The following is a 25,547-nucleotide window of genomic DNA, read 5'->3' on the forward strand; positions in this document are numbered from 1 at the left end:
GGCCTAAACAGCTCGAACACTTATCCCAGTCCCGGCCCATTACAGCCAGTGGAGAAAGACATTCATACTCTTATCGTGCGCCTGCACTCGAGACCTAATACGTAGCAGACAAAACTCAAATCAAACCGTCAAAATTGTGGGCCCTATTCAGATGATTCGATTGACCAAAGATTATACCGAACTAGCCTTTTGACATGGAAAACTATAAACAGTTCGGATTCAACAACCGAATGTCCATCAATCAGAGATTATAACTACTAAATAGATCTTATTATTGGTAAGATCGTACTGTATTGATCTCTAAAAATTTTGGACGGTTTAATTTGAGTTTTATGTATGCTACTGGTACAATTTTAAGTGCATGAGTATGAACCATCACAGTTTTCCAGAGTATCAATACCACTTCTTTAACTTTAAAATTTTGAATTCAAACCAAATACCCCAACGGTCGAATCCTCTCACGGAGAAAACGTGTCCAGAGAAAACGGAGAGAGATCTGAAACTGAAATGCCAAAATCAGATGCAGAGAGAGGAGAGGATGACGAGAGAGGAAGAGGATTCTTCGCCTGCTATCTTCTCTGCTCTTTGAGCCCTCGCCATAAAGGTCACACATATATTGGGTCAGTCCTTCTTCTTCTTCTTCTTTTTTCTGAAATTAATTCAATAGAATCTCTTTTGGGGTCTTCCGATTCGGACCCATCTCTCCAAATCCATTCTACCAATCTTGATTTTTCTCTTGTGGGTTGAAAATGGTGAGCGTCGGCATTCTTCTTCTTTTGGGGTCTTCCGATTCGGATCCATCTTTCATAATCGATTCTCCCAATTGATGAAATCGATCTTGTCATCTTGATGACCAGACCATCAAAGAAGAAAAACCCTTCATCAGTTTTTCCTTTCTGGAGAGATTGGAGAGACCATTCACCGAACATCTGCAAACATGGCACGTATGTGGTGAATCTGGGCCAATCATCATGCGGGGGCCACCGTGGAGACCTCGTGCACAAGATCAAGCTAGTCCACTCATCATATGGCCACACTTATCCATTGGCCAAACCATTGAAATTATTTGTTCTAATCATCTGTTTTACACACAGTCACACACACATTTGGCCCACCTGATGAGTGGACGGCCTGATTCTATCGTCATTACATGTTTAACGGTGCCACCTACGCGATGAATCGCCTTGTCAATTACTCCTGCAATCAAACCACCCATTTTCCCTCTTCCATCACCATCACCATCACCCTCCATTGGGTCAGTCCCATCTCGGTATTACATCATGGAAGAAATAGACATGTCGGATTTAGAACCAAATGGTGGGGCCCACCATTTGGTGATCCAAATCATTCAGTATGTTAGGTGTCGGTGGACGGAGGACGGCCATCGCCTGCTTACAATCTTAACAATCCAGCTGGGCCCCCATCAAATGCAGACCACTGATTTACTCCTGGAGAGGATCATTTAAAATGGGCCATATGGGAGCACTGTCCATCTTGTGATGGGACCCATCATATCAACAGCTGCTATCACTGAAAGGCGGTCCCACCCGTACCATTGCCGGGTCAGGAAAATGAATAGGAATTTCTCCATGATGGTTTCCTCTCTCGATTTCAACTTTGTGATCTTAATGACAGAAAATTATCAAATTAATCAAGAATATCTGATAATGCATTGTTGATTATGTAGATTCACCATCAATCCTCGCCGTAGGATTAGGCAGCATAATGGTGAAATAAGGTGTGGTGCATGGAAGACGAAGCGGAAGCGGCCATGGGAAATGATACTATGCATATACGGCTTTCCCTCCAATGTGGCAGCACTCCAGGTTAACATACTCTAATTCACATATCAAGTCTGAGTCGACTCAATTGATGATGGGATGGATGTGTTGAGGTCAAGCAACGGCTTCCTCTGGGATAATTACTCTGAATCCTCGAGTTTCTTTGGACTCCTCATAGAGATTCCCTCGAATCCACGTGGAAAAATAGAAATAAATTCTAACAAATTTGAAAATTATTTGATTGATAAAAAAAATGAATTTACAATATTTTAAAACTAGGAAGAAGTTTCAGAATCAAACTCCCTAAAAACATGACTTACTATAAATAGTCGATCATGATTTCTACTAGACTTCATGGTTTTCAGCCAAAATAGTAGTGTTTAAAGCTCTTTTCATGCTGTGCATGACTCCTAAAGCTCAAAGGATCGAACTAAAACTTACTATAAATAGTAAAAATGAAATTAAAATGGACTTTCGGCCATTGATATGATTGAATCTTGCAAATTCGGCATGGGCAACCCAGTGTAGCAGGTTGGTTGGCTTAAGTAGCTTCTCTTGCCTCAAAATTATATATTGTACGTCGAATAACTCATTCCAGTTTGCGAGATATGCCTGTGTTAGTGTTTTGACAGTCCTGATCACTTCCGCCTCCGATCGGGCCTTCTTTGGTCCATCTTGGCCATGAAAGTGTCCGCAACCCGCTCCACATCAGTTGAGGCAACCCAAACCGCATAAATCGTGCATCCCACTACAGATGGGACGATTGATTTATAGTCTTTGTTTGGTGAACCTGTACCACTGATTTTTATTTTTATTTTTTCCTTTTTTTTAAAATTTTTTAAATTTTTAAATTTTTTTTTTTTGCCGTTTAAACTTCAATTTGATGGCCCACCAATTGTCCAATTAGGATCATCTGATGTTTTATGATAACCCATCTATAGTGGGACCCATGATTATTTGAGATGCTAAGATGAGACAATTCAAAATTGCTTGCAGTTTGAATGGGCATGGCAGCACCCAAAGGAGTCCCTGGCTGTGAGAAAAGCAGCTGCAAGCTTCAAATCACTCGGCGGGATCGCCAACAAGATCAAGCTCGCCTATGCAATGCTCGCACTTCCCGCCTGGCAGACGTAAATCGTGGCATCCCTCTAGCTTCTTCTCTCTTTTGTTTTCTGGTTATACTGAAAAAGCGTCCCGTTCTGATCATTACAGCTTAAATCTCACCGTCAATTTCTTCTCGACAAAGTACATGAAGCATACAGCCGGCTGTCCACGCTTGCCGGAGCAGATGGAGGTCCGGGTCTGCCCCATGGACGAACTTCCTTGCTACATGGAAGGTCGGATTTTCGATGACACTGAAGATGATGAAGATGGTGATGAAGATGGACACAATCAGAAAACATCTTTGGATGATATGTCATTTGATGATCATCATCTAGTGGAGGATCAACATGTCATGGACAACAGCACCTGCCCTGATCTCTTAGCATGGATTGAAGATGATGGTTTGAGATGGGCAACAGATAATGGATCATCTGGGGACGTCAAAGAAGGTAATTCGGCAGGCCACTCGACTCAACCATCAACCCCAAGATCTGATGATAGTCCTCTATCATCAGAAAAAATGTTCTGTAATCTCTATCCATGGACTGAAAAATATGAATTCAGACAGCAAACAGAATATCAATCCTCCAGGGACATCGAAGAAACAGCTCAAGAAACCTTTGAATCGATGGAAGATGGCAGCACAAAGCGACCGTTGATCAAAGAAGGCAATTGGGGTCATTCAACACAACCGTCGACCCCCAGAGCAGATGACGATAATCGTCTGTCATCGGTTATTAGTCTTCTCTCACCTGAAGTAACCAAATCAAGCATTTGGACAGTCGACGATGATCACCCATCGATGATCAGTCTCATCTCTCCCTCAGTCTGCAAAATCCGTTCTGGTAATAAGCGAGCATTAGATCATACAGACATCATTGATCTCACATACTCGCCGAAATCAATGTGTGATAATGTTTATATCATTGGATGAGTAGAATGTTGGAATAAGAATCAGTTGCCTTGTGCTTTTTATCATTCCATTGTAAGATTGTTCTCTCTCATTTGTTGGAGAAACGCTACTGCGATCACTCATCATGTGCTCATAAGGTAGAGATTCCAAAGGCCCAGTCATCACGTAGCTACCAGGTGCAAGACCTATTCATCATGTGGCTACAAGATGCACATTAAATAGAGGTTCAAAGGTCGAGAAGGCCCAGTCATCATGTGGCTACGCCGTTAAAATCGAACAGAGATTGGTCATAACCGATTTTTTTTTTTTTTGAACTAATACACGTCTAACCCACCTACTGAATGGACCAGTCTGATTTTCCGTGTGCATGTAGACAGTGGACCATCCACTTTGAAATTGCATGCATTGCCATGGAAATGAAAATTAAACTGTCCAATTTATGGGTCAGAGTTTAGATGTATTGTGATCATCTTCATTGTCGCTAATTCCTGCGAAAGCCAATTAGAGTAGGTTGTGCGTGATCTAAATAGATTTACGTAATACAACTGGAGCACATCAATCGACGCCACGTACGTCCACCAGGCAGTCTTTATTGAAGAGTGATTGTGTAGCAAAGATGGTCAAGATAAGCATCCACATGGTTAGTTTGAGGCTATAAATAGTAAAGAATTCAGTAAGATTTTGTATCATACCAACTAAATCAAATCCAATATATCTTTCAATTATCCTTTTAATTACCCGTCATTTACATTCCTTAGTATAATCACTCTACTTTTCTGTCAATCAATTACATTTTTTAGGGTAATTCTTTACTTTTTGTCTACTATTTATATTTCTTAGTATAATCCGTAATGTTAATCAAGTAGCTGATAACTTCAGCTATAATTCATATTTACGCTCACATTTTGAATTCATTCTCTATTTAGGAAAGTGTTTTGCAACTGCTCTCTTCTTTTATTTGTATTGAAAAGTTCTTTTGTACGGAAGTCAAATGTTATACCCATTGTCAGACCTTTTTTGTCTCTTTTATACATATCCTTTTTACATACTAAGCGAGTGGCTGAATAGGCGACCGATCACATTCAATCTCACTACCTATCTCAGCACTTGGGTCATAGTTGTTCAATTTGAATTGAGCTGCAATTTCAATTCCGGCACGCCCATACTTGTAACATGACAGAAATTGTAAATCGAACCACAAGACTAAGGACCAAAAATCACCAGAAATTATTGTATGACTATTGAATTGCAGCCAAGAATGAGAAGATTGAATCAAATTGTCCTGTTTCAACAAACAAGCGTCCCATAATTTAATTTTAAAATCGTTCGACCTAAGTCATTTTTGAACTTATCACTGATTAGCCTGTTTAGTTTTAGTTCTATGACTATATGCCACACCTACATTTTTAGGTGGCTGTGTATCCAGCGTCATATAATACCAGACTATCAAATAACTCCCAGATTAGATGTCCAATTAAACTGATTGGTGGACACTTATTGTACGGTTAAGAAGGAGAAAATTGAATCAATTTGTCCTGTTTCAACAAACAAAGTGTCCAATAATCAGATATCAGGATTGTTCAACCAAACTGTTTTGAACTGACTCACTGATTAATCTGTCTCTTTTGAGTGAGTATATGCTACATGTATAATTTTTGGTTGCCTGCATATCAAGTGTCATACTATGCCCGACTATCATATTAAATCCCTCTCCCTGGTGCCAACACCGAATTTGTGTGCAGGACTGGTCCACTCTTGAATGAAGGAGAATGACCAGTAGCACATATCCACTATACAATTGGAGCCAAACCAACGAGCTAACAACCATTTTGTCAACGGACAAAACCGGTTCACATTGTGTAAAACCTTGTGTGGAGTGGATAACCATCTGTCAGAAATATCGAATCTGCATGTGTCCCGCTTGGAAAATATTGGATCCGTTAGTGGGTGAAGGGAACATCCCAATGCACTGATGAAACATTTTCATCACCAACGGCTCACATTGAACTTACATCTTTGGGCCACCTGTTGAATAGAAAAAGCCTGACCATGTATGATTGGCCCAGCCCTCCTCCCAAACACCCACCGGCCACTTAATAAAAATAGGGTTGCTGGAGAATAGAAACCGTGTTTCACCTGTTAGGAGCCGATTTCAAAACCGTCCTAGTTAGAAAAGGTGGGCGCAGATTGATTTCTCCCGACAACCAAATCAATTCCAATTTTCAGTTTACCAAACACACACACACAATCTATAAAAGACATGGAGCAATTTTGATACTCTGGCCTCTTGTGATGGATGATACTCAGGCACTTAGAAATCGTATACGAATATTCAAGTTCAGATGCATCACAAACCAAAAAGTATTTCCTATTTGATTATCTCACTATCATTGTGGACATTTGTTCAACGGTCAAAGAAAAAACACTCCAAATTCAAACAAACAACGTCCACAAGAAAACCAAACTTTATAACCACTAGGCTGACTGAAGATTAGTTATCAATTCCCATTTGAGGCAGGTCCCGAAGCTACTGTGGTCCCTGGCAGATGTAGCGTCCGTGCAATCTGTCGCCCCAGAATACTTCAAAGACCCAAAACTCAAGCTGATCCAAATATCAGGCGGACCTCAACATAGGGAAGAAGCTAGGAGGGGACACCAACTTGATTTGTGCGAGGGGCCCACCCGGTTGTGTATATGGAGTCAATGCTGTTCAGACCCTTCATCTGGCGTGGCCACCCGTCACCTATGCCAGAGGAAGGGTCATGAAAAGCATTAGATGGGTTTGCAAATTAAGTGAGCAACAGTGAAAATTAAGGATAAGCGTGTCCCCTCCCACATTGTTCCTCGTTCTGTGGCCCACCCAAGAATTTTTATTAAGCTTCTTTTTTGACTCTGGGAATTTATTGAAGTTATCCATCCAAGAATTTTTATTAAGCTTCTTTTTTGGACTCTGGGAATTTATTGAAGTTGTCCATCCGATGCGACTCGACATAATTAGTCACGTGAGCCCCACATGTTCCCAGTACCACAGTAGCACACCCCTTCCCCATTTCTCGTTATTCTAGGGGAGGACAGAGCAAACCAAGTGGGTCCAAGTGGATTGGACCAACAGGCAACAATTGAACTGAACCACCCACAAAAACAGGTCAAGATCCAGTCCAGGTTTTAAAACATTGTCACATACTTCATGAAAACATAGCATTTCTTATGGGTTTCCATCATGCATACATGGTGCGAATGTATCTAAGTACATTCAACTCACTCACAATATATCTGTTGCACACCCATACATTCATTCAATTCACTCATTCGTTCCTAGTAAAAACTAAAAACCTTCAAGCACACAAAAGCCATGATATAGATAGTAAAAGAGAGTCAACAACAATCAACAACACAAACACATTCCTTGAAAACAGGTTTAGAATAAAAGAGAACTAAGATTAACATTGTAGGAAGTACATACTTGAATGGGGAACTATCTTGCCCAAAAGTAAGAACCTGCTCCAAGAATCCCAGAGCAGAAAGGTTGGTCTCAGGCATGTTCAAGACGACTCCTGTTGTTGCTGCTCACCTTGCCAAGCCCAAACAATGTCCTTGAGTGCGGGCCTCATATCTTTTTTCCACAACTTCTGATATTCCAACGTATCGCCGTTCGACTTCTTCATCTCCACCAGATGGAATGTTGGTGTCACCTCGAATATCTCAGCGTCGATTGAGAGCACCCCCTTCCTCCCTTCCTTGGTGCTCTCCATCTTCAGCACCCCTTCGTCTCTCTTCCTCACTTTCAGCTTCAACCGCTTTGCGATATCCTCCAGCTTCGAGATTATGGTTGAGGCAGACTGCTTGGAAGTGAACCGGGCTTCCCTCTTACACTCCTTTTCCTCAAACAAGCCAGAGAGGTCGAAGCCTGCGGAAAGGGAGATGATATCGAATGCATTCAGGTTTGCAAGATTCGCCATCTCTGCCTTATCCTCAGCTGCCTTACCCTCTGCGGTGCCACCATCGCAAGGGCCGAAGATTGCATCGGTGTCCAAGGGAGTCGATTCCTCTATTTCAATCTCGTTCTTCCTGTTCTTCCTTGATTTTCCGTCGTACCCCCTCTTGAACCAAGAACTTTCCATGATCTTGGAAATTGAAATCCTTGTGCTGGGATTTGGATCCAAGATCCTCAATAGCAGCCTACGCACATCAGATGAAAACCAGTTGGGGAATTTAAACTCCGCTTTCCCGATCTTCCTGTACAGCTCCATCAGATTTGAGTCCTGGAAAGGAAGATAGCCAGCCAGAAGAACAAATAAGATCACCCCACAAGACCAAATGTCAGCTTTCGCGCCATCGTACCCTTTTCTGTTAATAACTTCAGGAGCAACATAAGCTGGGGTTCCGCAAGTAGTGTGGAGCAACCCATCCTGCCGCTTACATTCTGCGAGGGCACTCAAGCCAAAATCTGAAACCTTTAGATTCTCATTCTCATCTAGTAGCAGGTTTTCAGGCTTTAGATCTCTGTGATAAACACCCCTGCTGTGGCAGTAATCGACGGCACTGATCAACTGCTGAATGTACTTACGTGCGACATCCTCCTTGAGCTTGCCCTTCGCTACCTTGTTAAAGAGCTCGCCACCTTTCACATATTCCATAACAAAGTAGATCTTGGCTTTTGTGGCCATGACCTCATAGAGCTGAACAACATTTGGGTGTCTGACCAATCTCATAACTGATATCTCACGCTTGATCTGATCAATCATCCCAACCTTCAAGACCTTCTCTTTGTCAATCACCTTAATGGCAACGCTCTGGCCTGTTTCAATGTTCCTGGCATAGTAAACCTTGGCAAAGGTGCCTTGCCCTAATAACCTCCCCAACTCATACCTTTGCATCAAAATGCTCCCTTTATTATCCATTCCAAATCACAGAAAGTAAAATTCAATACTGTACTATGTTCCCCCACGTATACGATAGAAGCTATTTACAGTGTGGGGAGCTGTAAACCTAGAATAGCTCAACCGTCTTCACAGAGGTCGTGATTTAACACGACAGCCTTTCCATAGCTTGTGGTTCCATCGTGCAGCTGAGCACGGTGCAGAGATGAGCAGCAGGTTTGGTGTCCGATTTCATCAAGGATGAACAAGGGAAGGTTGAGCAGAACTGCAACCTCATCAGCATCAAGGATGGATTTCTCAGCGTACAAGCACATCTTTCAGCATTCCCAGCTGTTGTTGTCTTTCAATTATCAACTCAAGAAGGGTGAAGAAAACACCCTGAATAAAGAATCGACCTAAACTGAAAGAAGGAACAGGATATTAGTGCTTACAGTTCCTACTTAATTAAACAAAAGAAGTAAGGGCTTGCTACTTAATTAAACAAAAGAAGTAAGGGCTTGCTACTTAATTAAAAAAGAAGAAGTAAGGGCTTGCTACTTAATTAAACAAAAGAAGTAAGGGCTTGCTACTTAATTAAACAAAAGAAGTAAGGGCTTGCTACTTAATTAAACAAGAGGCAGATAATGTGATTGCAACACATGCGTGCACGCACACGTATAAAAACAAGAGATACCCAAGCAAGCAGTGGCCTGCAAATGCTGGCTAAAAAGAAATATCTGCAACACTAACAATACGCATTCAACTCACAGAGGTCCATTGATTAGACAGGATTAGGGCTGCAACTTGAGTTCAGCTTGACCCAAACGTGATTGACCCAACTAGAGTTCTGGTTGGATTGAGTAGGGTTGTCAAGGTCCTCAGAGTTGGATTTGGGTTGGAAAAACTCAACCCAATTTGAATTCAGGTTAAGAGAATTTGGGGTGGTTCGGTCATGTTGGACATGTTGGAAATAATCACAAGTAGTTGTGTTAGGTTGGATCGAGTTTAGAGGACTTCAAGTTGGGTTTGAGCTTGGCACCTTGGGTTGGAATTTGGGTTCAGTCCAAGCGTGGGTCAGGTCCTCTTGAGGTAGGGTTGGGCTTGGGTTGACCCTCAACCTGACCCAACCCACCCAAGCTGCGCCCCTAGTTAGGATCACCCTTCTTGCTGCCGAACCCAAATAGCTTGGACATCAGCCATCTATCCAGGAAAGAAAAGCTAAGACATCGATCCACAAACGATGGGTTTGGGTTGGGCACCTTGGGTTGGAATTCAGGTTGGGTTGGGCTCCAGTTTGGGTTGACCCTCGACCTGACCCAACCCACCAGACCTGCACCCCTAATTGGGATCACGTTCTTTTGGTGCAAATTTTTGTGCTCCCACCCATCTTTTGTGGGGCCTATAATTTAGATGGTCCATGCATGCACCAGCTACTCTAAATTTGAAAGCCTAAAGTCTGGCAAAGCAAACGGAGTAAAGGAATAGAATTACCAAAACAAGAGAAACCAGAAACTAACAACAGCTATTTGGCCAACCAATACACCAACCTTTCCAGCTAACACACACCTTTTCCCCTCTTTAGACCTCCAAAGGATAAAGAATTTCTAAATGCTATAACACGGTTAAAATATTGGCCAATATATATTGTCTTAGCTGCCAAACCCAAATAGCTACGATATCAGCCATCGATCCAGAAAAGAAAAGCTAGGACATTGGCCAATACTATACATATATTGCATATAACTGACAATACAGAACTAAATGTATCAAAATCCATGCCAATAGTTCAGACATATTGTGCATCGGCCAACATGTATCATCACACTAATTTTATATGCACCCATGCCAAAATTTCAAATCTGATTCCCATTTCCCGATATAACAAATGAATTCAGGAAATAGCTTGAAATCCAAAACAGAAACTGTATTAAAAGAAATTACAAAAGAAGACAGGATTCAGGATACGTTTGGTTGCACCCACTCTCGCAAAATATCATGAAATTTGATGCAACAAAACGCACCCTAAATTTAAAATTTTAAAAATAGCATTATAGTAATAAAAAGATATAAAAGTTCAAGTTTTAAATTTACAGAAATGTTGAAAAAGAATTTAAATATAAAGGATCTATTTCAACTATGAAAATGATAAAGGGGGTGGAAATTCAAGATGTTGATGGAAATCCAAAACAGAAACTATATTTTAAAATTTTTTTACAAAATAAGACAAGATTCAGGATGCGTTTGGTTGCACCAAATTTCGCAAAATTTCATGAACTTTAGCACCAGATTAGACTGATTATCATGAAATTTGGTGCAACAAAACACACCCTAAATTTAAATTTAAATTAAAAAAATAAATTAGCATCATAGTAATAAAAAGAAAGAAAAGTTTAAGTTTTAAATTGACAGAAATGTTGAAAAAAAATTTAAATATAAAGGAGCTATTTCAACTATGAAAATGATAAAGGGGGTGCAAATTAAAGATACTGCCAGAAATCCTCGAGAGAAAAAGTGTTTAAACACGCAAAAAGTGAGGTTTCTCACAAGAGAGAAATGATCATATTCCACAAGGATCCAAACAGAGGAAATGGCAGACCAAAACATAAAGATCCGTTGGAACGAAAATCTGAACAATCCACTCATCAGGTGGGCCACATAAATACGTTAAGTCAGACCATCGTCTGTAAAATGATTTCAACGATGTAATCCTCCTCATGAACCGATCATAAAAATTGCCATCCCAGATGATCCTTATGATGCGCCCACCTTTAGCACGGCTTGGATGTTATCCACAATATGCCAGCGGAAAATAAAAACAGAAAAAAAAAAATGGAGAGATTTTGAATTCAAGGAATAGACAAAGATCTAGAGAGAGAGAGAGAGAGAGAGAGAGAGAGAGAGAGAGAGAGAGAGCATCAAAACGATGAAAAAGATGAAATTCCATAAATCGACAGAAATCCTTGAAAATAAAACCGAATTCAAGAGAGCGAGAAAACGAAGGCAGACACTCAAAAATTGAAGAGATAACATAAAAAAAATAGAAAAAATATAAAATAAAAGGCAGATTTCCAAGCATCAAAGCGTCGAAAAGAGATCCGATTTCACCAAAACAACAGAATCCTTAAAACGCGTAGAAACTCAAAAAAGCAAACGAGATCCGCTCAGCAGGAGAGATTCTGGGCATCAAAACGAAAAAAAGAAGCTGAAATCGAAGAAAATATTCATCAAACTACTCAAATATGATAAAATCGGACGGAATTTTACCTGCGAAAAGGAGAAAAGGCGTAGAGCAGCAGGATCAGATCTGAGAGCGTTTGGTTTCTTTTCTAGGATGAGAGAAATCAGAGACAGAAACCTAGCTTTTATGGAGCGTTCTATGGCCTCAGAGATTCCATCGGACCTGATATTAAATACGCTGTAATATTCTTAGTGTACCAAAATACCCCCTCGCTTCTTCCGAATTTACGGAAAACGCTTGCGTACCTCGCGCTGGAGTACACGGCTTCGGTGCATCGGGAGCGGGACCCCTGACTGTGGGGCCCACTGTGATTCATGTAACTTACATCCACGCCGTCCATAGGTATTGAAAACTCATTTTACTGAATTATAAAAAAATTGACTAGAAAAAGATCTTAAGTAGACTACACTACAGCAAAAAGTCGTGAATGAATTCCCACCATTAAAAACTTCACAGCGTCCACCATAATGTTTATTTTCCATCTAACCAGTTGATAAGGTCACAGAGACCTGGATGAAGAGACCATACAAACATCATCTTCATACCAAGCTTTTGTTGCTTACGAAAAAGCTTTTAATAGCAAATTACTACTGTTTCCGGTACTATGGTCCATCTGAGATTTGGATCTGCTTCATTTTTTGGATCATTATCTGAAATAAGTTTTCAATACGGATGGACGGCGTGGATGTAAGAAAAATAAATCACGGTGGGATCCGGGGATCCACAGGAGCGGCGCCCGCGATGTACCTAGAGTTACTTTCTCTAAGGCAGGGGAAACGATTAACTTACATGAAATCCACGCCGTTCATCAGCTACAAAACGGCTTTTTTGTCCTTGATCCCAAAAAAGCTGGGCCAAATTAAAAAGTTATACTAAGACCTCAGAAATTACGAGTATGGTCCACGTGATTTTTGGATTATTATTTCATCCAGACGAGGCACGTCATGATGAATGGATTGGATTGCATATTCACAGTGGTCCCCGTGCGAAATTAAGGTAAGCGTTCCATAAAAACTATTTCCTCCGGTGTGGCCTACATAAGTTTTGGATCACGATGATTCTTGGTTTTAACGGTTATCATGAGGCAGAGTACCTGATGGACGGTGTAGATCTTATAAAAGTTACACCGGCATACCTCTTGATTTATTAAAGTAACCTGTCGCCCACCTAAAGCTTTGTGGAGCCGTTTAAAAGCTCAAGTGGAGATGCTTGCCGTTGAAACTTTCCTGGCCCACCTTGTCTTTATGCCATCCAACCCTTTTCATAAGATGATTCTCACCACATGAAACGAAAATCAAAATATCAGTATTATTTAAAACTTTTGGTAGACTCGAAAAAAGGTTTCAAATGGTAGGAGTCACGTTCACTCTTTTTCCTGTGTTGTGGACCGTTGAAGCTTGGATTGTCTTCTTTATACGGGCCACGGTGACATGACGTGGCTAAAATGACAAAGAAGCAGGTGTCTCGGACACTACTATAAGCCGCCTGTAGCTTTCTAATTGCAACGCCTGTCATTTCTGGGAAATTCCGTATCGACTCCACCGTGGAAGCTTCTCGGTTCGCAATACTGCACGTTTGCCAAGACGCGGAGTCGGCAGCGCCGTCGCCGGAGCTCCCTTCTCTCTCTCGTGATCCGATTTGATTGGACGGCTGGTGGTCGGTGATCCGTGGGCTCTACCATGATGTATTTGTTTCATCCATTTTTACCTATGAGAGGGATATAAATCTCAGGTATACCAAAGCACGGAAAAATAATAGTGATGAAACATCCACCATTTAAATCCTCCTGAAGCCCACTGTACTGTTTATTTGACATCAAATCTATTGATTTGGTCATACAGCCCAGATGATGGGAAAAAACAAATATCCCGTTGATCCAAAACTTTTATGGCCCCAAAGAGTTTTTAATAGTTGAAGATCATTCACCAATGTTTTCTATAATGTGGTCCATTTGAGATTGGAATATACCTCATTTTTAGTCCCATGGCATAAAATGATATGGAAGAATAGATGGATGGCATGGATGAAATATATACATCATAGTGGGGCTCATAGAGCACCGACCACCAACTATTTGCACGTGGCAGGGGAGTAGCCAATCCGTTTCCGATGGGGGTTGGCTTGAGATTAGAGCTGGGCAATCTTGACCCGATCCGGTGGATCCGACCCGATTCGAACCGATCCAACGGCCTGGATCGATGCGGATCAAGTAGGGCAAGCCAAATCCGAAAGAATTTCGGTCGAGTTCGGATCCATACCAATCCAGAATGATCCGATTAGGAATCCGATTCGCTCCGGACCCAGTCTAGTATTTTTATTAATATATATTTAGTTATTTATTATTTTGGAACCTTTCCCACCACTGAGGGTAGCGGGCCTCCTTAAACCATAATCCCTTTCACCCTATATTTTAGGGTAGCGGCCCTCCCTAAATTCATGGATTCCCACTCTGAATTCTGATGGCGCTCTTGCTACTCTTCAACATATCCAAATCCGCAAACGTCTTCTCCTCTGCCTCAGGTAAGATAATCTTAAAGAACCATTCACCCTAGCCATTGCTTATCCTTTGCTCGAATCCACTTCATGGAATTTTACGATATAAAAGGTATAATAATGCTTGGAATGCAACGGGATATGGGATATGATTGGCTTAACAACCTAGTAACCTAAAATGATTATGGTCCACTTGAGCTTTGGATAGGCATCAATTTTGGATTCAACGACTAAAATGATATGGAAAAATGAATGGACGGCGTAGATACACATGCATTCACGGTGGGCCCCAACAGAGTTTACTCAGTACGTCAATAAGAGCGCACACGCAGACGTGATTTCTTACGAAAGCCTTTCGCAAGAAGTTACTGCACTGGAACCCAAGTGGGGCCCATTGTGATGTTTTGGAGAAATCATCCCCATCCATCCGTTTTTTAATTTCGTTTTAAGACATGATGCCAAAAATGAACCGTATCTAATGCTTAAGTGGGCCGTAATAAAGGAAAAGATGGTTAGGGAAATTCTTACCGTTGAAACCTCCCTGGGTTTGACGGTGATGTTTATTTTCCATCCATACTGTTAACAACATCATTCCTAATGGGATGAACTGAAAACACAAATATTAGGATGATTGAAAATTTCTGTGGCCCTACGACTATTTCAACTATAGACATTCAATTATCACGTTTTCAGTCCACTAGAGCATTGGATACGATTCATTTTTGACATGATGTCTTAAAATGAACTCACAAAACTAATAGACGGGGATGATTTCTCACAAACATCACAGTGGGTCCCATGTGGCTTCCCAGTGCAGGCTTTCGCAGGAAATCCGCGTCTTGCACACCTAATACAATTTCTTGCACGACACGTCAACAAAGCTGTCGTGCAAGCTCCGAGTTGTACGAGTAAACTCTGTGGGATCCACCGTCATTCATGCATTTTATCCAATCCATCCATTCATTTGAACAGATAGTTTTAGAGATTTAGCCCAAAATTTAAGTCTATCCAAAGCTTAAGTGGACCACACCAACGGAAATAGTGTGAATTGAATTTCTACCATTCAAAAGTTATTAGGGGCCACGGAAGTTTTAGATCAAGATGATACTTGTGTTTTCCATTCATCCATGTTTGCTTGATCTTATTAACATGTTGGATGACAAATAAACATCACTATGGGCCTTAGAAAGGTTTCAACAGTGGAAATTAATAGTTCCACTGTTTTTTGTGGTATGGTCCACTTGAACTGTGTATATGCTTCAATTTTGGGCTCAACACCTAAAATGATCCGTCAAAACAGATGGACGGCGTGGATAAATCACCTATATTCACGGTGGGCCTAATAGAGTCTAGGTAGTACGATAAAAGTTACTGAGTAGCTCAGTACGCAATCCACTTGCCATGTGAGACACGCCAACGATACAGCTGGTGTATATACGTGCCGTGCAAAGATGAGCCCCAACGTGCCTCGAGCTCCGAGTTGTACGAACAGCCCAAATGAGGTCAAAGTTACAGGGGCCCCACCATAATGTTTATTTTCCATCTAATCCGTTAATAAGGCTAAAAATACATGAGTGAATAGGAAAAACAAATTTCATATTGTTCCAAAACTTCTGTGATCTCCAAAAAAGGTTTCAATGGTAAACGTTCAATCCCCAACTTTTTTTTTACAGTGTGGTCCAACTGATCTTTAGATCTATCTTATTTTTTAGCTCAAGCCTTAAGATGAGCTCTCCAAATGGATGGACGGATTAGATATAACACATACCTCATCATTTGACCCACAGACCCAACCCGATCCGACTCGGTTTCCCTGACCGAGTCAGACTCGGTTCAGGTCAGGCCAACCATGCATCAGATTGGTTTGGGTCAGGCCAACCATGCATGGGATCAGTTCGAGTCAGACGTCCTAGACTCGGTCCTGGATCGGATCGAGTTCGGGTTAGCCCACGTAGATTTTGGTCCGGATCGAGTTGGGCCCAATCCGATCCGACTCGGTCCGATGCCCAGCTCTACTTGAGATAGAGAGTAGGTGTGCTTCTGGCTTCACCCAACCTAGCGGGGCCATTCATTTTTCTATCTCCAACTTATTTAGGGTATGTTTGGATGATGGACTACTACCTTAATACGATGTAAAACTCACATTATTATTTTTTATTTTAATTGGATATTGCATAATGTAAAATTAAGGTAATCTTTCTAAATAATGGCATCATATGGATTGGAGGACATGTATTGACATGGCATAGTTTCATACGATCCACTGGAATATATGGGTCATATTCACACTCTTTCATCCCTCTTATATGATCATTTAATAAAATGAGACAAAAAGTAAGGTAGATCCAAAGTGAAAATAGACTGCATCATAGCTAGCATCGGTACTGAACACCTATCACTAAAAACTTACTAGGATCTACAAAAGTATTGATTTTTAAGGACACTGTAAACTAATATTGCAAAATAAATTAACAATGTCAATTTAACAATATTGACATAATTACACAAAGTATATCCAACCAATTAACATACTTTGCGTGGAAGCAAGATTGCAAAGAGAGTATTGTATACTGTCACTATTTTATTTACTTTTGACTATGACAATAGTGATAATCATTACTTTTTTTTATTAAAGATTACAATACATTACTATTGTCTCCGTGGATCCAAACACGCCACGGGGTATCAGGTCAAAAATGAAACAAATCCAAATCACAAGAAAATTAATAAATGACTAAAAAAAAGTTTTGAATAAGTTGATATTTGTTTTTTTCTTCTTCATTTAAGTCCATGTGACCTTATCAATAAGTTGGATAGCAAATAAATAAGAGCGCATTATGGTGAGACTTGCGAATTTTTTAACAGTGGGGTTCAATCACCATTGTTTCCTATACTCTGAACTGCATGAGTTTTGGCTTCAAGTTTTTAGAGCTCATGCATTAAAATGATATCGTAAAATGAAATATATATATCGAGGTGTGCCCTACAGCTAAGGGCATACCCATACAAAAAAAAATTTGCTTGAAAGTAGTTTAATCAGATGTCGGACTCCTTAGACTAGCTTGTCGTGGCAAAGAGAGCTTAATATAAGAATAGGGTGGTGAGCACTTAGGTGGTGAAATGACATGATGAGTGGCCTAAGAATTGGGTGGTGAGCACTCAGGTGGTGAAGGTTGGGTGGTGAGCACTCAGTGTTATAAAAATTTACAATAATAATATTTTTCTGTAAAATATGAAAACCGAAAAAACCATATTAATCTTGAAAAAGGATAGGCTGAAGCACATTTGGGATGCTGTCCTTAAAACGTTATTTGCCCATACTCAAGTAAATTGAGTATGCTGATAGGTTACAGGCAAACCGCTTCTAAGATATGACGAGCCTAATGTCGGTCTACGTTCAGCAAACGTGAAGGCCCATTACGAGAACTCTGTTACACACAGTCTAACAGAAATACAGTAAACGAAAAATCCCAGAAAGAAAATAGAAGAGAAATTTTGTGATTTAGACCACTGCACTGGTCTGTTCTGTAGCTACTGGTTCGGTTGAATCGTTTTAGACCACACTGCTGGTCTAATCTTCAAGCAAATTTTCAAACTTGCTGTCATGCTGGAGTTACTGGAGTATAGGAGAGGAGTGGCTATCTCAATTCGTATGGGTTTACTGGAGTGGGTTGAGAGATGGTTTTGAAACTCATCCAAGCCCTATTTATATAAGCATTGGTGGCTGGGGGTTATGGTCCAAGGAAATAAATTCCTTTGACCGTTTTCTAGCTGTTGGAGAAAACTAGCCGTTATTAGCTGTTTCTGGCTGTTGTGCATGGGCCATTAAAATGCTGCATGCTGACTGTTGTGAGATAGTGGCTAGCCGTTTCTAGTTGTTGGGCTAGCCACATGCAGCAGTTTCCGCATTGTCTGTAATGAATTGCAGGAGTTACACCTCTGCTACAACAGCTCTATTACAGCCTCTATATATACTGAGAGACCCTTATTCGGTCCTCTAGTCTCTCTTCCAACCGGTCATCTGCCTTAGCCACTTACTCACACTGCGACTTGCACACGTTTCCCTTCGGTTCATAAAAGAGCCTCCGGTTCACGAAGGAGCGACCCTCTGTGACATGATGCGAACGTGCGAAGTGTAACTTTCGGGACATTACCTCTACAGCCACACTGCCTCACATGCCCATGCCCTCGCACTGAGCCCGTGCCCAAGATCGAGATCGAGATCGAGACTGAGCCCGTGCCTGAGCCCAAGCACACGGGTGTTCTAGTACTACACAGTGGAACACGCAAGTTTCATTCTCTTTTGGACCACATGGGTAAGTATTATAATACCCCACTACTTTTATTTAAACCCATAAAACTTCTCCTCTTTTTTCAATGTGGGACTATTCTTAAAACCTACAAAAAGGTGTTTTCAAATACTTTTTATACAATATATATATTATTTTTATTATTAAAATATATATTAAAAATTAATATTTTGCAACAATCCCCCACTTGATTTTTAAAAAATATATTTCTCGAAAAAATATTTCTGCCATAATAATTAGCTTATATGTATAAAGAAAGATATCTTTCGATTTTAATATTCCCTCAATGTAAGTATCTAAAAACTCTATCGAAATGACTGGTAGCCGAAGCGTTGAACCAATTATTCCTAGATAACAGAGTCGGAGAAACCACACACATATTTACTATGTGTTATTTAGAGTTCCCACAATCTTGCTCAACACTATTAATGGCCATGTGCTTATCTTATTTCGTAAATGATCCTGAGAGAAAACTTCTAACTCTCATGAAAGACGGCATCATCTCTACATTCATATAGGTGAAATCCTTCTAGTGTCTTCGTTACTATAAGACATTTGTCCTTTAGACTAAATTTCATTAAGAGTTCTAAGACTCAACCCTTTTTCGTAACGCTCAACACTTATCTATTATGGATGAGGTTTTATTATTTAGTATTGAAAATTTTTCACATATCAATGACTTGTTCTTATCCATTAAACCCGAAATCAGAGATTCTCTGACTTTAGGTTGGGTTACCATCACTGGTGAAACTTTGGTTGAAGAGTTTCAACCCCATCCTTCTAGATATAGCTTTTACCACCTCTCTCGGTAGAGGTTTAGTAAAGGGTCTACTAGGTTATTACTTGATTTCACATAGGAAATAACAATAATTCCATCTCGAATCAATTGTCTGACATAATCATGTCGAATACTAATATGTCTAGACTTACCATTATATGTGCCGCTATAGGCTTTAACTAATGTGGCTTCACTATTACAATGTAGTGACACAATCGATATGGGCTTTACACATAAATGAATTTCTAATAAGAGATCCCTTAGCCACTCAGCCTCTTTGCCTGTTGCAACTAGGGTTATGAATTCAGACTCCATAGTCGAGTGCATTATGCAAGTCTATTTCTTGGATCCCCAAGATACAACTGCACCTCCTAAAGTGAATACCCACCCTATAGTAAATTTATTATCCCCTGCACTCGATATCTAGCTCGCATTGGTATATCCTTCCAATACGGTAAGAAACTCTGAATAAAATAGTCCTAAGTCTTTAGTTGCTTTTAAGTAACCAATGATTCTACTGATTGCATTCCATTGTTCAATACTGGAGTTATTAGTAAATTTACTAAGTTTACTTACAGCATATGCTATATCAGGTCTAGTGCATTGCATAGAATATGTAAGACTCCCTATGACACTCGCATATTTCAATCATGCAACTGTTCTTCTGTTATTCTCTTTTGGCTTGATACTTAGATCAAATGGAATTTTTGCTTCTTTTATATTTAGATGGTTAAATGTTTTTAGTATCTTCTCAATATATGAGATTGACACAAAGCATAACCCTACAATGTTTTTAACTTTGATACATAGGATAGTATCAACTTGTCTAAGATCCTTCATTTTGAATACGGAAGATAAAAATCTCTTCGTTTCAGTCACACCTTCCATTTTGTTACTTATTATTAACATGTCATCAGTATATAGACAAATAATAATCATGTAGCTACCATCTACTTTAGAATATATGCATTTATCAGCTACATTATGCATGAAACCATGATATAGTATTTTTGAATCAAACTTCTCATGCAATTGTTTTGGTGCTTGTTTTAATCCATACAAAGATTTGATTAGTCTACATACTTTGTTTTCATTTCCTGGTAGAACGAATCCTTCAGGTTGTTCCATGTATACCTCATCATTGAGGTCACCATTAAAAAATGTGGTCTTTACATCCATTTGGTGGATGTGAAGATAATGTATGGAAGCTAGCGTAAATAATATCCTAATGGATGTTATCCTAGCTACAGGAGAGTACGTGTCAAAGTAATCTATCCCTTCTTTTTATTTAAAATATTTCGTTACTAATCAAGCTTTAAAGGTTTGGATAGTCCCATCAGTGTGATGTTTCTTCCTAAATACCCACTTGCAACCTATGGGTCTAGAACCTGGAGGTAAGTTTACTAGTTCCCATGTTTGATTTGACATTATAGATTTCATTTCATCGTTTATAGCTTCTTTCTAGAAAGCTGAGTCTCTAGAGGATACAACCTCTTTATATGTTTTAGGATTATCTTCTATAGTTATTATATAGGTATTTTTCTTATAACATTTTCTCTATCTCCTTCTATAAGATGAAAAATGACGCGTTGTGAGTCTATGTAGTCATCTCCTAGACTCTTCTTTATTAAGAGTTTTGACTTCATTATCTTTGGACTCAAAGGATAGTGAGTTTTCAAAGAACTCAACGTCTCTTGATTCTGTTATAGTATTAGACTTTAGATCTAGAAGTCTATAAGCTTTATTATTTGTGCATATCCTACGAAGGCGCACTTAATAGCTCTGTGTCCTAACTTAGTTATTTTGGATCAGGGTTCTGCAAAATGCAAGATAAGCCCGTACTTTTAAATATCCTAGGGTAGGTTTTCTACCTCTCCATGTTTTATATGGAGATATTTTATATTTTTATATAGAATTCTGTTTAGTATATGGCACGTTGCAAGCAGTGCTTCACCCTATAGACTTAGTGGCAACTTTACTTTTATTAGCATTGAGTTGACCATCTCTATTTTTTCTTTCAGCTATTCTGTTTTGTTGAGGTGTATATGGCGCAGTACACTGATGTATTAGTCCATGTTCTTCATAGAAGTTATCGAATTCATTAGAAAAGTATTCTCCTCCTCTATCGCTACGGAGAGTTTTTATCTTCTTATTTAGTTGATTCTTTACTTCTGCTTTATATATTTTAAACATGTTCAATGCTTCATCTATACTCTTTAATATGTACATATATACATATCTAGAGCAATCATTAATAAAGGTTATGAAATACCTTTTGCCTCCACGAGTAAAAATGTCGTTTAACTCACAGATATCATCGTGCATAAGATCCAATATTTGAGACGATCTTTCAACACTTGGAAAATGTTTCTTCGTCATTTTGGATCATATTCACACTTCACACATATCAGTTTCATTATTTGTGTATGAGATTAAGCCATTCTTAGCCATGAACTTCAAGGTACTATACCCTATATGGGTTAGTCTATCATGCTACAGTCCAACGGATTCAACCTTATACACATAAGTGTTACTTTCATTTAAAGAAAACTTGACCATCCCGTTACAAGCATATCCTTTTCCGACAAAGTTCTCATTCTTGGACAGAATCAGTTTTCCAGACTCGTACACCACCCTTATTCCTAGTTTGCCCAGAAGGTCCCATAAACTAAGTTTTGCCTCATGTCTGGGACGTGCAGACATTTATCAGAATCACTTTCTTTCTAGAGGTGAATATTAGTTCAACGGTTTCTTTGCCAACAATCTTCAATCGGACTTCATTACCCATTTGGACTTCTTGACCATTGGTCAATTCCTCATAGATTTTGAAGGCTGATTTATCGTATCACACATGTACGGTAGCGGCAGTATCATACCACCAACCAAGAACCTTTCCTTGGATAGTATTTACCTTAGTGATCACTGCCACAATATTGCCTTCTTCTACTGCACTTGCCTCTTTTTTAGACTTACGATATCGGCATACTCCAGTATAATGCCCGTTTTTCCCACAGACATGGTATGAGCATTTAAACTTTCCGTTCTTCTTTTAAAAGGTTTTCTTGAATTTTCCTTTATTGGGTTTCAGAGAATCGTCCTTCTCGGGATTCTTACTGTTCTCTACTACATGTACCTTGGACGAGGCATTCCCAATGTCATTCTTTTTGTCGCAATTACCAAATTCTTCCTCAATTCGAAGATGTTTCTGGATTGTTCCAGTGTATAGTCCTCAGTCTTATGCAGCAACTTCTTTCTTTAGTTTTTCTACATCGGTAACAGTTTAGTGATTATAGCACCGACTTAGAATGATTCAGGAAAATCAATTTTGATAGCTTTGATTTTGTTTACTATTAGCTGCAGTTCTTGAATTTGGGGTAGCAGCGGTTTGTTATCTACCATGTTGAAGTCAAAATACCTGGCAATGAGGAATTTGTTGGTACCTTCTTCTTCAGCCTTGTATTTAAACTCCAAAGCGGCCTAGATCTCCTTTGCTAATGACGTCTATTGGTATAGATTGTATGGTCGGTCGAAGAGCGTGTTCAGAATGTGTCCTTGACACAAGAGTTCATCTTCAGCTTGTTTGGCGCGGGCAACTATTTGTTCAGCTTTGTCTTCTTCAGTTGCTTCAGACAATGGCTGAATATTAAGATTTAAGATGTCGAAGATCTTCAGTGCAGTCAGAAGAAATTTGAGCTTGTCTTGCCATCCTGTGAAATTGGTTCCATCGAGCCGGTCAAGACGAATCGAGTCCTAATTCATCAACTTGATGGGTGATACACTAACAGCTTCCATCAAATAACGCTTTAAGATTGTTATGAAAATTTACAATAATAATATTTTTTCTGTAAAATATGGAAACCGAAAAAACCAAATTGATCTTGAAAAAGGACAGGCTGAAGCACGTTTGGGATGCTATCCTTAAAGCGTTATTTGCCCCTACTCAAGTAAATTGAGTATGCTGATAGGTTACAGGAAAACTGCTTCTAGGATATGATGAGCCAGGTAATTTAGATTTGATGTAGACACATCCTAGGTTCGTCTAAATGGGGTTGTTTTTTGTCTAAATGGGGAGTTCGTAAGTTGAGTACACTGGCCCAGGTAGTTTAGATTTGATATAGACACATCCAAGGTTCGTCTTAGCTGGGATCAAGCTGATCCAGCATTAATTGGGACCGTTAAATCCACAGACTGGACTATAGAAGTCCCCTGTGCTACTAGAGCGACTTAAATTTTCATTGTATAACCTTGGTCAGCTTAGACCGTCTAATCTCTAGTTAGAAGTGACTTGGACCACTTCATACAACTTAAAGTGGTCCTACTTAATTTCATAAGCTAGCCTATAGGGGTTGACTCGCCGATTAAACAAAGTTTCGGGATCCTAGTACCGTCTTTAAATTCAGTCGCTCCCTCCTAAGTCAGAGTGCATCGTGTTGAACCTATTACCCTAAGCCCAGTTTAATCCAAATCATGCTCTGATACCAAATTGTAGCGCCCCAAAATTCGAGGACCGAGTAGCTACTTGGCTCCTGAATTCCCAAGTGTCACGTGTGTAATGATGAGTCACAAATGCATATAGTTAATCAGGTATTAGCAAACAATGATGAATTAATCTAAGCATATTCAATTTCTAATCAAGTAATTAAGATCCAAGTGCCACTAACCAACTAAAATTCCATAAAAAGTTCACATCTACCGTATCAACTTAATAAATTTACTTTAACAGTTATCCATGGATTTAATCTCAAACACTCATCAATCCCCAAAATGACCTGGGCTCTGGCCCAGTCCCGCCGACAGCCACCTCGCTAATATGCCTCATCAAATTCCTGGTAGTATGCCCGCTCCTCGTCGTCGTCGGCACCAACATCGTCCAGTGGGTGCTGCTCCAAGGTACCTGCATCTATATCGGGTTCTGTTTGGTGTTTTAGAATACCATCCCAGAGTGGGAGTGAGTGATCAACTCAGTGGTGCCATTAACAATAGGCATCGAATTATCTTGCATAGGATACATTTAATGAATAACAAACATCATTAATTCCTAAACACTGTTATTAATGCAAATACATGATTATGATATGATGCATGCTCCTCACAAAAACCAGCACTCCCTCAAGCGATGACATTTGACGTTCGCAATGAAACAACACTCCCTCAAAAGAGACCTCGACTGCATAATCGTCAACAATATAAATGCAATGCAATGGAACATGTTAGCCAGGTTGATTAATTAAGTTCATTCGTCCAGCAAATTGGGGAAACCAGAATACTGTTAGTGAAGTTTTTACCCTAACCTGATCGCGCGGCTCAGGGGCCGTGGTCATATGACTCTCGCAATCATTAGCCCTATATTGGGGTTGTCAACCCCAAACAAAATATAACATAGACGAAATCAAATAGGAACTTAGATGTCCCACTCGCGGTCACTGTAGGGAGGTCGTCACCCCAGCACAGGCCTACAACACGGGTACAGTGTCCTATACCACCGTTCCCGACTCACTAGTCCAAATGCTCATTGGACACTACGGGGAGACTCGTCACCCCAGCGTAGGCCAACAACACGGGCATAGTGTCCCATACCACCATTCCCGGCTCATGAGACTTTGTGGACTGTAAATCATATTTTAAAGTGGGCACAATAGTCTCAGGGTACTTCGGGTTCATACAGGCATGATCAAACAAGGTTAACGTATATGGATGGTCGACTAATAGTCAATGGCCCCGACGGGCTGAACTATAACTAATCGGCCTGAGAACAAGATCTCGTGTAGTCCAACTACGGCTAACAACCTACGATTCAACTGTCGAGCCAGATTCACTTAGGGAAACAAGGACCGCCCAAGAACTTCCAGGTAATCGGCCGATCCATAAGGGAAATATGCAACAATGCACCACAAACATAGATTTCTTGAATACAATTCAAGTATGGAAGACAAGATTTCAGTGTGATCATTACAAGGACAACAACATACAATATTCCGCCCGAATTTACAGATTCAACATGACATATTTTAGCTTATACGATCACATGGACAGCCATATAACAATATACTGAAATAAATCTCCTATAGGCC

General features: G+C 40.0%; 2 protein-coding genes across 3 annotated transcripts; one reads left to right on the forward strand and one right to left on the reverse strand.

Moving 5' to 3' along the window:
• Positions 1-454: 454 nt before the first annotated feature.
• On the forward strand, positions 455-4,220 carry LOC131253567 (structure-specific endonuclease subunit SLX1). Its single transcript, XM_058254606.1, has 4 exons — positions 455-620; positions 1,688-1,826; positions 2,778-2,911; positions 2,994-4,220. Exons 1-4 carry the CDS (start codon positions 508-510, stop codon positions 3,817-3,819), a joined length of 1,212 nt encoding a protein of 403 aa, XP_058110589.1. The 5' UTR covers positions 455-507; the 3' UTR covers positions 3,820-4,220.
• Positions 4,221-7,132: 2,912 nt separating this feature from the next.
• Positions 7,133-12,075, reverse strand: LOC131253566 (CBL-interacting protein kinase 18-like). Of its 2 annotated transcripts, none has more exons than XM_058254603.1 (2): positions 11,922-12,075; positions 7,133-9,078 (listed from the first exon to the last, which is right to left on the reverse strand). In XM_058254603.1, exon 2 carries the CDS (start codon positions 8,697-8,699, stop codon positions 7,341-7,343), a length of 1,359 nt encoding a protein of 452 aa, XP_058110586.1. In that variant the 5' UTR covers positions 8,700-9,078; positions 11,922-12,075; the 3' UTR covers positions 7,133-7,340. The 2 variants fall into 2 exon arrangements, with proteins under 2 accessions (XP_058110586.1, XP_058110588.1); XM_058254605.1 differs by having other exon boundaries at positions 7,133-9,073; positions 11,922-12,060.
• Positions 12,076-25,547: the final 13,472 nt, after the last annotated feature.

The sequence above is a fragment of the Magnolia sinica genome, chromosome 8 (assembly GCF_029962835.1).
Source record: "Magnolia sinica isolate HGM2019 chromosome 8, MsV1, whole genome shotgun sequence".
Lineage (NCBI taxonomy): Eukaryota > Viridiplantae > Streptophyta > Magnoliopsida > Magnoliales > Magnoliaceae > Magnolia > Magnolia sinica.

Bases quoted from the DNA above. Each gene is read 5' to 3' on its own strand.
- LOC131253567 (XM_058254606.1), top strand. From the start codon at position 508: ATGCCAAAATCAGATGCAGAGAGAGGAGAGGATGACGAGAGAGGAAGA. The intron at 621-1,687 runs GTCAGTCCTTCT...TTGATTATGTAG, and splicing joins AAAGGTCACACATATATTGG to ATTCACCATCAATCCTCGCC. The intron at 2,912-2,993 runs GTAAATCGTGGC...TGATCATTACAG, and splicing joins GCACTTCCCGCCTGGCAGAC to CTTAAATCTCACCGTCAATT.
- LOC131253566 (XM_058254603.1), bottom strand. From the start codon at position 8,699: ATGGATAATAAAGGGAGCATTTTGATGCAAAGGTATGAGTTGGGGAGG.